Source organism: Haplochromis burtoni, unplaced genomic scaffold, assembly GCF_018398535.1.
Source record: "Haplochromis burtoni strain Fernald_Lab_line unplaced genomic scaffold, NCSU_Asbu1 Contig_422, whole genome shotgun sequence".
Classification (NCBI taxonomy): domain Eukaryota; kingdom Metazoa; phylum Chordata; class Actinopteri; order Cichliformes; family Cichlidae; genus Haplochromis; species Haplochromis burtoni.
This window is the reverse complement of record NW_024582783.1, coordinates 31,426-41,825: the sequence shown is the minus strand read 5'-3', so window position 1 is coordinate 41,825 and position 10,400 is coordinate 31,426. Positions and strand designations below refer to the sequence as shown.

The following is a 10,400-nucleotide window of genomic DNA, read 5'->3' as shown; positions in this document are numbered from 1 at the left end:
ATTGGCAAGGAGGGGGGACCGGGCGATGCGGCGGGCGAGGTCGAGCTGGGTCGAGGTGACGACTAGGAACGGCAGCAGCCTCCAGCCCGTCCTCGTCACCAGCTCGCCGTGCCCCTTTCCCATCCGCGGGTCGGACAGTAAACGCACCGCCTCTGTCAGCACGGGAACCCTGGAGGAAGGAGTCTCAGATTTACAGGAGGTTCATGAAGGCATCATTAACAGCAGGGAAAATAAGCTTTCACTGACCATCGCTCAGCCTCCGGCAGATCGGCTCTGTGCAGCAGAGACAGCAGACACGAGACGGCGTCCTCGCGGTCCACAACGTCAAACACCACCTGAAACACAACGAAAACCGCCATTAACCACAACGCCATCAAGCAGAACACCATCAGACCCATTAACCATCGTCTCACTCACCTCCAGGACTTGGAGAGCGGCGGCTACGACCTCCGGCGATTCGTCCTTCAAACGCTCCGTGACGGCATCTTTCAGGAAGTCGTCATCCAGACTCTGCTGCTGCTCAGAGGAAACACGACCCTTAATATGTGTGGTTAAAAATGTCAGCCCGCTCAGGACCCGGAGCAGAGCCCTGAGGCGCCCCAAAGCTACACAATCACCTGCCTCAGAGGTCAAAGTTCACCTGAATGAAACAGACACAGAGGATTAAACAGGAAGTCTACCTGTCCAGCGGCGATGACGTCCTTCAGGCGCTCCACGGCCGAGACTCTGACCGACGGCTGAGGGTGTTTCAGGCTGAGCAGCAGCGACGTGTCCGAGTCGCCTAAAATCTGCCGACGCAGAAGGAAGACCGTGAGCTCAGAGAGACGAAGACGCCACAGTTCACCTGAGCGACGCTGTTTTGTAGCTCACCTGATGTTTCCCGCTGCTCAGCGACAAAGACAGAAACCGGTGGAAGAGCCGTTTCTGCGCCGTGCTGCCGATGTCGGTCACATGGCCTGCGAGGACGCCGTCCAGAGCTGCACAGTACCTGATGGAGGAGAAAACTTAAACGCGGCTCCGCCCTCTGTATCCCAGAACAGCTGCGGCCGGCGGCCATGTTTTCACTGCTGTTTGCGTGCAGACTCGTTTACCTGAACAAGGTTCTGCGACACCTGTGCTGAACCAGGAACTATATAATATTTACTCGTACGTACTTGGACTCGAACAGGCGCACCAGAGGCAGCAGGCGCTGGTCGAGGGCCGACAGCTCTACAGGTGAGCGCTCGCTCTGACTCAGATACTCGTCCAGCAGCAACCTACGGGACAAACACGGCAGCAGTGAGAAGACGTGTCACGTGATTGGCTGCGTGGTCGGCTGAGAGGAGGTTTACCGGGCCGCGGTGTGGTCCAGGTCTTTGGTCAGCAGGACGGACTCCAGGATGGACTCCAGCACTGCGAGCCGGTCCGTCTCACCTGTGACACAAACTCAGGTCAACTCCACCTGCGGCGCTGTAAAGCATTAGACGTACATGCAGCAGGCCTCACCTGAGCTGCTGATGAACACGCTTTGGACCAGGTGAGGCAGCAGGTAGCGGAGCAGAGGGCTGACGTCGTGAACCGCCGCCATGACCTGCAGCGTCGGCACCAGCGCCGCCATCGAGCAGAGACGGCCGGCGGCTCTGAGCACACGAGAAGGAACAGACAGGTGAGAGGACGTCACGCTTGGACAGAGCGTGCCCGAAACATCACGACCAGGTGGCGTCTGTCCTACCTGGGCCCCACGGCGCCCTCCTTCTGGTTCTGCAGCAGCACGATGAGGCAGCCCACGCCCTCCTTGGCGAGGACGGGCTCTTTGATCAGAGACTTGCTGATGTGCACGGCGAGGCTGTCCACCAGACTCGCCTCCATCACCACCTTCACCGCCAGCTGGCACACGATCATGTAGGTGGCGGCTTTATAGTCTGCAAGCGACGACTTCAGACCCTGAGGAGGCAACGACACGTGCGAGGTTAAATCTCACGTCACCTGTCGGGGTCATGTGAATAATGGCGCACGTTACCGTCTGCACGTATGGCAGCAGCTTGGAGATGATGGTGTTGGACACTCTGTCCACGGCGTCCAGGGCGGGCACGATGGTGGAGGCGTAAAAAGAGAAGATGACTCTGAGCTGGGAGCAACTTCCCGAATGTCCGGAATACGCCTGCAGAGGAGAAGGAGAGCAGTGAATGCAGGTAACTGTGCAGGCGTCGACAGGTAACAGGAGGGGTCAGGGAGGTCACCTCGATGGACCGGGTCACCAGGCTGCAGATGAAGTCCATGAAGCTCAGGTCAGTGTAGCAGTGAGCGATGAGAGTTCCTCTGGATAACGGCACGCCGGGTTTCTGAACAAACAACGACAAACAAAACGATTTCACGTCACTCTGATCAGCAGACGGACCTCACGGGCGCTCCAGCTCAGGCGAGTCACCCACCTGCAGGCCGCGCAGCCAGTTCCAGCGACTCGTGGCGTCGCTGATCTTCAGGAGCTGCAGGACTCTGACGAACACGTTGGTGTCGTGATACGGCAGCGCGCAGGCGAGCAGGCTGTCGGCATTGTACAGCTGGATGTGGAAGCTGAACACGGGAAAACACTGAGTCATCACGCGAGTATAAAACAGGAAACACAGTGTGAAGGAGAGCTTCTGTGCACATTTAAGGTTCATCTAGTTAAACATCTGTTTGACTAATTAAATACGAAAAATAATCGTCAGCATTGCTATAAATGTGTTAATGAGGCGTCAGCGCCTTAAAGCTGCCGTTTCCTGAAGGACTGTTTGCTCCAGTGAAATCTTAAATCAGAGGTTTTCTGAATGGAGTTTGGTTTGTTTTTCATTTATCTAATGAGTCACTGTTCAAACACAAAGTGTCATCTTCTGTATAACTGAGCTGCGACGCCTCAGCGGCTTACCGGTGAACGAGCCACTCGATGCACTTGTGAGCCGGTTTGAGAAGGAAGTATGGGCAGAGGCGGGTGAGGAAGAGCGAGATGCCGGCGTCCAGCTTCTTGTTGACCTCCTTGGATTGGATGCTGCGCTCCAGGGTCGTCGAGGCGGGACTGAACAGGGTGCTCTGAAACTCCAGGAATGCCGGCTCGATTCCCAGTAGCTCCTCCAGCCCGGTGCATCCTGCACGAGGAAGAGGACAGACAGGATGAAGGTCAGGTAGGAAACGGGCTGGAACAGGAGAAGAGGAAGAGGAGGGCGGGACTCACCGAGGGCGTAGAAGGTGCTCCTGTCCATGGACGCTGCCTCTTTGGGGTCAAAGAGGAGCGAGGCGACCTCACTGCGGGTCAGCAGGTTGGCATCGCTCTGAGGCAGCGCCAGCCTCTTCAGCTGGTGAGCTAACGACGTCATGATGTACGATGAATCTGACAGACACAAAAACAGCCAGATTCTGATGTCAGTCTGAGGCCTCTGCACAAAACTTTATTTAAACAGCAGGAAAACAGACAGTTACATGAATCTTTAATAAAAAATAATCAACATCACCTCCTTTGTCTCCGTGTTTGTCTTAAAGGGGGAAACCTTAAATCTGCAGATTTTTAAAGGGAGTTTGGAATGTAATTACACAGAAGATGAAAAAGGTTCACACACAAACACAGAAACAGCAGGTTTGAAATTTACATGTTGGATCAATATTACGGTACACGTGATTAGCAGAAATAGCATATTGAACAGCAGCTGTGCAAAGACAACTATTAAAACCAAACAACTGAATAATAACTTTTTTCCTCACGAATTTCAGAGTGACTGAAGAAGTGAAAGTTAAGCTCACTTTTACACAGGGCTACATTGTCTTTTAAAGATAAAATCTTAAATCTAAAGTATTTTTAAGGGACAGATGAGCCCGTTAATAATCAGGGAAACGTGGTTCCTCTGCAGCTGCGCGTTAGTAACAAAGTTTCTACACCATTTAACTCTTCAACATCAAAGCCACAAAAACTCCGGAATTATTTATTTAAAAGCCAGAAAATCATATTTAAGTTGTTTACTGACAAACTCGATCACAGCCGACTTTAAAGCCAGATCGCCTTCTGTTAAAATACAGATTTTAATGAAACGTTTACATGGGTGGGCGCGTCCTGACATGAGCGGAAACGTTAAATCTGCCGTTTTCTGAATGAAATTCTGCATGTACAATAACTCGAGACTTAAACGTTACCTCGCTTTCTGAGCACTCTTTTCGCTCAACGATCCAGATTACATGCAGCTCATAGAGAGTTCAGACTTATTCCGCCCGCACTAACACGCGGCGCTTTTATCGGGTCACAGATTAACTCGCTGTGACCGGATACGCGTCAAATCCAAAAAGCCTCAAAGGCTCTCCAACACTTTCAAACGTTTCAACATTTCACCGAAAAAACACAAAACTCAAACCTGAGTCCTCAAACAGCACCGACACACGTGCGTACGGTGCTCGACGTGACCGGGATCCTTCTACATCCGGTTCACTCCGGATGTTTTCCTTTTTTCCCCCCTCCAATCTTTGATGACGACGCGAGATGATTCACCCCATCTACCTCCGTAAACTTGTTTTTAACAATCCGAAGAAAAACGCTTTAAAATCAAATTCAAATATATTCAGTTAAAATTAATAAAACTGAATCAATTTACATGGAAATTAATAAAAAGTACAAAAAAACTTGAACGAAAATCAGAGAAAAATAAAATGATTCTATGATCATAATATAATTTAATTTTGGTTTAAGGTTCTAAATATTTTACAAAACAAAACACTTTAATGAAATAATTATTTTTATTATTCATTCTTATAATATAAATAATAACAATAATAGCTATTATATTTATATTATTAGTCTTTAAAAAGATTGTATTTTATTTTGAAAGGTAGGTTTGGATGACTTCCGCACTGAAAGCGTCGCTGCAGATACTTTAAATGTTAAAAACATTTTGCAGCCAAAACCTGATTAGAAGAAAAAAAGCTGAATCAAACTTGCTGCCACTTCCTGTCTCACTCTGTGTTCCAGCGCGTTCCCACACAGACGAGCAGAGACCAGGTAAATAAGAAGTGCTTTATTTACAGATAAATAACAGCGTGACCAGAGAAAACACAAACATGTATTTAAATGTTCTTCAGTGGACTCATGCCGTGGTGAAGGCGGTTCCCTCAGTAACAGTTGGCGTGGATACGTTAGAGCAGTTTCCTCCTTCCTGCTCTGTGTCCTCAGACGGGCCTCAGGTCGTCGGGGACGGGAATCCGTTTGAGTTCGTCCACGTAGGTCGAAGGCTCCTTAAAAACGTCTTCAAACAGGAGCTTCATCAGCTCGCTCACATATTCTGGAAGACATGGAGGTCACTGTAAACCACACTGGTGTCAATAAAGTTGGAGAGTTCAGCCCCTCCTGTGTGTGTGTGTGTGTGAGCTGCACTCACTGGGTTTGGGCTCGCTCTGCTGAGGCTCGGCGGTGACCTCTGAACTCCTGTCTTTGTGTCTCTGTGCGTCCTCGTTGAAATGCATGGCGGCCAGGTACAGCCTGGAAACAAGACCCACTGTCACACAGGTGTTTGAAGCTGTGACATCAGAGCTGAAGCAGCAGCGTTTACCTGCAGAGCACGCCGATGAACGGGAAAGCGACGTTCTTCGGCGCGAAGCGGCGCACAAGCCAGTGGAAGCGTTCCAGCGTGGACGCCTGGTGGTCGTGACTCAGTTTCCCGACATCGGCGAGAATCCGCTTGTTGAGCAGGAGCTTCTTCAGCTTGTGCAGAGCCACCGAATCTGCAGCCACACAGGTGAGCACAGACACTCCCACAGGTAAACAGTCAGCCAATAGCAAAGCAGCAAAGAGTTAAGCCACGCCCATCACAATAAATCAAATAATAAAACAGTTTGTTAATTGCCCTTCTAACGCCCCTCCCCCTCAGCCAAGGCTCTTAACAGCGAGTGGGTGGAGCTTGTGTCTAAGCTGACTATATCAGGGGCGTCCTCTCTGTGATGTCAGCAGGGATGACTCATCTGAGCGCTGAGAGTGGATGTCACACCCTGCTGGACACATTTGAAAGGCCAGCAGTCACATGACTTGACCAGAGGTTTATGACATCATTATGTGCAAGAGGTCAAAGGTCACTGTTTACAGAGGGTTAATTTATTCGTCTTCTCTCTGCTTCTCTGGAGCTGAGATGAGTCACGCTACCTCAGAGTCTGACTGCCCGCGTTATTGTGGACACCGCCGCTGTGATGTCACAGGCTGGTTAGCCAGGTGAGCGGATTCACCTGTCAGCCAATGACTGGACAGTTTAATAATCATACATTTTATTCATGGGCGCCTTTAAAGCCCAGACTCTCCACCTGAGGCAGAGGCCATCTTCGCCCCGAGCAGGTGAGGTCCACATGCACAGGTGTGACTGGCTCTGATTGGCTGACACTCACCTGGCTGGAACCACTTGCTGGGATCCATGGACACGCGGTTAGGATGCGCGCACGTCGGGAACAGCGGGTCGTCGTGAGTGTGGACGTTCTGGATGTGGTTCACGAGGGATTTCCACTTCGCCACCTTCTCGGGCGCGGACGTGGAGGTCGTGGCGCTCCAGTAGACGTGGTTCCTGATGCTGGGCAGCCACCGCCGCACCAGCAGGCACTCTTTACTCTTCGCCAGCTTCTTCAGCTTCCTGGACAAACCTGCGGAGAAAAACATGTTAGCGTGTGTCTGACGGCTTATCGTCACGTGACCACGCCGTACCGACCCTTCTCCAAGTGCTGGATGTTATAGTAATGGCGGACGTTTCGCTTCCTCAGGTATTTCTGCACGCGCGCGTGGCGGTCGGTCACGATGTGGTCCACGCTCAGGCGGTTGACCTGGAGGAGATCGAGGCCTCGCCGCAGAGCCTCCGTCTCCACGTGCGAGCTGCCGCTGACCCCGGCGCTCTGAGAGGATAACCATAAACAGTCACGTGATCAGCTCTTACTTCCTGTTGGCACAGAGCGAGCGTTACCTGAATGAGCTGGATGTCGATGACGCTGCTGCTGTTCAGGTGCATCAGGGTGTAGCTGCCCAGCTTCCCGCAGTGTCCTGTCAGAGGAAATGACATCATCAGGCCAAAGTAACCACAAGGTGACAAAAACAAGACACTAATGATGGCGTTTGCTCACCCAGCAGGTCCGCCCTCATCCGCCCTCCCACCGCCACGCTGCCCTCGCCCCTCAGGCGCTCCATCAGCACCTGCTGGTCCCGCTTCCACTTGTGGTTGATGGCGGGCTCGAGGAACATGCGGGCGTGCCTCCTGAAGGTGTCGGACTGGAACACCTGGAGGTTCATGGCTCTGCACACCTGCAGGTGACGCACAGCAGACACGCGCCGTCATGGAGGACGTCTGCACGTGCGCACACTCGGACAGTGACGTCAGAGTTTTACCGTCACGTGTGCTTGGGTCAAAGGTCAAGGTTACCTTCTCCACGTGACTGAATGAGCCTCCGGTGAAATAAATGGCCGCAGACATCTGCAGGTTTCCTAGCGGCGTGCTTCCCGCCACTGGCTGGCTCTCCCACTTCCTGCTGTAGTCACAGCTGGGGCACAGCTGGCTGAAGGAGACGAAGGTGCCCATCCGCCGCCGCCGCACCTCGCAGCTCAACCCGCACACGGGGCAGGTGAGGAAGAGGTCTCTGAGGCAGCTCTCAAACACGATGTATTTGGGGTCGTTGTAGTGGGAGGGCGTGGCCTCCGCCTCGCTGTGTGGGTGGAGAACAGCAGGTCAGACGTTTGCTGCACAGACAGACAGGAACCTGCAGGAGGTGCCGGCACCTTACCGACTGTCGGGCGGCTCGCTCGAAGACTCGTCCGGCTCATACGGCTCGCAGATGGGGTCGTACTGGTCGGATGCTTCGGGGCGCTCTGCTTCCTCCTCTGGCTCCTCCCCCTCCTCCTCTTCCATCATTTCCAGACGTGGTCTCTTCGCTGGTCTGACACCCGGCTGAATCCCCGTCTCTGATTGGGTGGTCACCGTTCCCACGTTACAGTGCAACACCGAGGCCTGTGTGGCTGAAACGCACAAAACAGGTTTTACACTCTTTAAAACTGAACAAAGCTTCCTCTTCATCACAGTCCAAAACCTGCAGTTCCTCCACCAACCAGCAGGGGCCAGCAGTTAGTATGTGGCCATCTTTTACTTACAGTGTGTGGCACTCATACCCACCTTTGCTTCTCACGTGCTGCTTCAGCGTGTTGTAGGACAGCTGAGTGGCGGCGCACCTCGTAGATGGAGAGTAGGACGTCTGCGTGCCCACCGACACCATGTAGTGACAGAACTGCGTCGCCACGGAGACCTTGGGTTCAGGGTCGGTCTGACAGGCGGTGTTTCTGAAGCGAGTGAGGGGCAGCAGCACCGGACTCTGCTCACAGGAGAGAGGCCAAATGATATGTAATGCACTACGGAGGACCCAAGGTGCCAAAATAAGTAAATGACTCCATAATTATTCATGGAATATTCGATTAAAACTGTAGACTTTAAGTTTAAAAATATAAAGGAGTCAAAGCGGAAAGATCAGAGACACTGGTCCACGTCGGCCATGTTAATGACGGTGCATTAAACGGTTTTGGCTGTCGTCCACATTTATGAACTTTGTGGCTAACGGTTCAGAGGAGGCGCCACGAGGAGCTGAAAATCTTTAAAACAGCTCAGTTAATGTTTCTGTTTTTTATAATTAGAATGTTGTGGTTTCCCTCAAGCAGAATACATTAAAGTAATGTAAACAAAAAAATATTAATATTATCATTATTTTCAACCGTTTATTTTTACATTAATCGGCTTCATCGCAGATTTCAAATGTGTAACTGCTGACATGATTCCAACGTATTAAAATTGAGACTTTCCCCCAGACTGCAGGAGGTCCCAGGAGCTCTGCGGGGCACAGGTACAGGTGACGGACAGCAGGCGAGCCGCTGCACGCTCACCTTCACCTGACAGGTTTAACCTCTGCAAACAAAAGCAGGTGCAGCAGATTCATTTCAAACAAATAGCGAGGACTTCCATCATTCCCCAGCATGTTTAAAACATCAGCAGAGAGCAGGACATCCACCTTTTGCTCTTCCATCGTTTTTCCTCTTCTCCGATCCTTTCACTGCTCATACCGAGGCTCAGAACAGCTTTACCTGCTCTTCTTTACCGCGTCCGTGTTCAGCAGGCTGAGGAGATTTTTGTGCCTGATGATGTCACTCAGACCCAACCGAGGCGTTTCTGAAGCAGCTGACAGACGAATGCTCAGAACACCTCACCCTGCAGGTGTGACTTTGTCATAAATGCTGATAGTGCTATATCGATAAACAGCCAAATTATCGATACAGTGAAAGTATCGGTCAGGCTCTAACAGCACTGTACTGATGTCCAGCAATGATTGTGCGCAATATTATGATACCATCACTGTACTACGTTTTGTTACCTTTCTTGTGAAGCAGTTGGTGACATGTCTGTGAAAAGTGCTGTATAAATAAACTTTTACTTACTTACCAACTCTAAATATTAAAATAATTAAAAGGTTTTTGAAAAAAACATAGTCATTTCGCTTATTTTGGCCGTTTTGATGCTCCATATACTAACTGCTGATCAGATCAGAAGTTGGGAGTATTTTTAAAATTAATTCTGGTTTTTAAAAAGAAAAAAGTACAGCTAAGCTAGCGCTGATTTACTGACACTTATAAGGTGTCGCTTTTATGAAAGGATGTAATGACACTTATAGGTTTGGTTTACACCAGTTATGAGAGTATTGACAAATATGGCCAATACAATCATAGCATAATAATAATAATAATTATTGGTTTTTAACGACTGTTTAACAATACAACCTTATTTACGGAGTAACGGTCTTATTCTTATTATTAGTTTTTGGCATGTTTGAACCTCCACAGACAGTCACGGTTTAGCCGTTTATGTCGTTATTTTCAGGCTTTTTCAGTGTTTTTCTGATAAATTCGTTTTTTATTTTTTATTTTTACACGTTAACTGAGACCGTTAGCCCGGTTAGCCATTTTTGTTGTTTTTTGATCCCGCCGGTGGATTTAAACCGTTTCTACCGTCCGTTTCCCGGTGATCCGGGACTCGGCAGCTACTCGCCGCGGAGATCCCCGGGCTAGACTGAAACTCACCGACGCCGCTTTGGACTCCTCTACGTCCCCGTGGATGAACGGCAGCGCCCCGTCCTTCAACAACAGCCTGGCCGAGAAGCCGGCGTCATACTGGGCTTTGTTGACGAACGAGTCCTCGGAGAAGTGGCGCGAGCAGACGTACACGGTGGCTTTGGGCGGCCGCTGGTCTGAGAACAGGTACTGGATCCACTGCTGCCGGATCCGCTCCTCTTTGGGCAGCGCGAACAGGTTCAGCTTCCCCTCGCAGCCGAAGATGCATTTCTTGGGAGACATCCTGGTCCGAGTCCCGCTCCTGCACACGGAGCTGGAAAACTTCCCGAGTCCGAGC

General features: G+C 50.8%; 2 protein-coding genes across 5 annotated transcripts in view; both read right to left on the bottom strand.

Annotated features, from left to right (window-relative positions):
• The window catches only part of heatr1 (HEAT repeat containing 1), a 19,289-nt gene extending 14,754 nt beyond the window's left edge, over positions 1 to 4,535 (bottom strand). The window contains exons 1-16 of one of the 4 annotated variants that reach the window (XM_005944755.3): positions 4,356 to 4,535; positions 3,468 to 3,510; positions 3,191 to 3,346; positions 2,888 to 3,104; positions 2,412 to 2,553; positions 2,220 to 2,321; positions 2,000 to 2,140; positions 1,712 to 1,923; positions 1,486 to 1,619; positions 1,332 to 1,413; positions 1,155 to 1,256; positions 871 to 988; positions 681 to 788; positions 418 to 516; positions 247 to 335; positions 1 to 169 (exon numbers count right to left, since the gene is read on the bottom strand). The exon at positions 1 to 169 is cut by the window's left edge and continues 28 nt beyond it. In XM_005944755.3, coding sequence (XP_005944817.1) covers positions 1 to 169; positions 247 to 335; positions 418 to 516; positions 681 to 788; positions 871 to 988; positions 1,155 to 1,256; positions 1,332 to 1,413; positions 1,486 to 1,619; positions 1,712 to 1,923; positions 2,000 to 2,140; positions 2,220 to 2,321; positions 2,412 to 2,553; positions 2,888 to 3,104; positions 3,191 to 3,332 — 1,857 coding nt within the window. In that variant the 5' untranslated portion in view covers positions 3,333 to 3,346; positions 3,468 to 3,510; positions 4,356 to 4,535. The other 3 variants (XM_005944751.3, XM_005944752.3, XM_005944753.3) reach the window with 3 other exon arrangements.
• A 462-nt stretch (positions 4,536 to 4,997) lies between these two features.
• Positions 4,998 to 10,384, bottom strand: LOC102298080. Its single transcript, XM_005944745.3, has 11 exons — positions 10,073 to 10,384; positions 8,127 to 8,322; positions 7,741 to 7,972; positions 7,383 to 7,662; positions 7,087 to 7,264; positions 6,930 to 7,006; positions 6,681 to 6,861; positions 6,367 to 6,615; positions 5,544 to 5,715; positions 5,373 to 5,473; positions 4,998 to 5,276 (listed from the first exon to the last, which is right to left on the bottom strand). The coding sequence occupies exons 1-11, from the start codon at positions 10,343 to 10,345 to the stop codon at positions 5,164 to 5,166; spliced, it is 2,052 nt and encodes a 683-aa protein (XP_005944807.1). The 5' UTR covers positions 10,346 to 10,384; the 3' UTR covers positions 4,998 to 5,163.
• Positions 10,385 to 10,400: the final 16 nt, after the last annotated feature.

What these genes read in the sequence shown, in the direction of transcription:
- LOC102298080 (XM_005944745.3), bottom strand. Translation starts at nt 10,345, where the DNA reads ATGTCTCCCAAGAAATGCATCTTCGGCTGCGAGGGGAAGCTGAACCTG. An exon ending in AGCGAGCCGCCCGACAGTCG is followed by an intron (nt 7,663 to 7,740) that starts GTAAGGTGCCGG and finishes CCACCCACACAG; the next exon opens with CGAGGCGGAGGCCACGCCCT. An exon ending in CATCCAGCACTTGGAGAAGG is followed by an intron (nt 6,616 to 6,680) that starts GTCGGTACGGCG and finishes TTTTCTCCGCAG; the next exon opens with GTTTGTCCAGGAAGCTGAAG.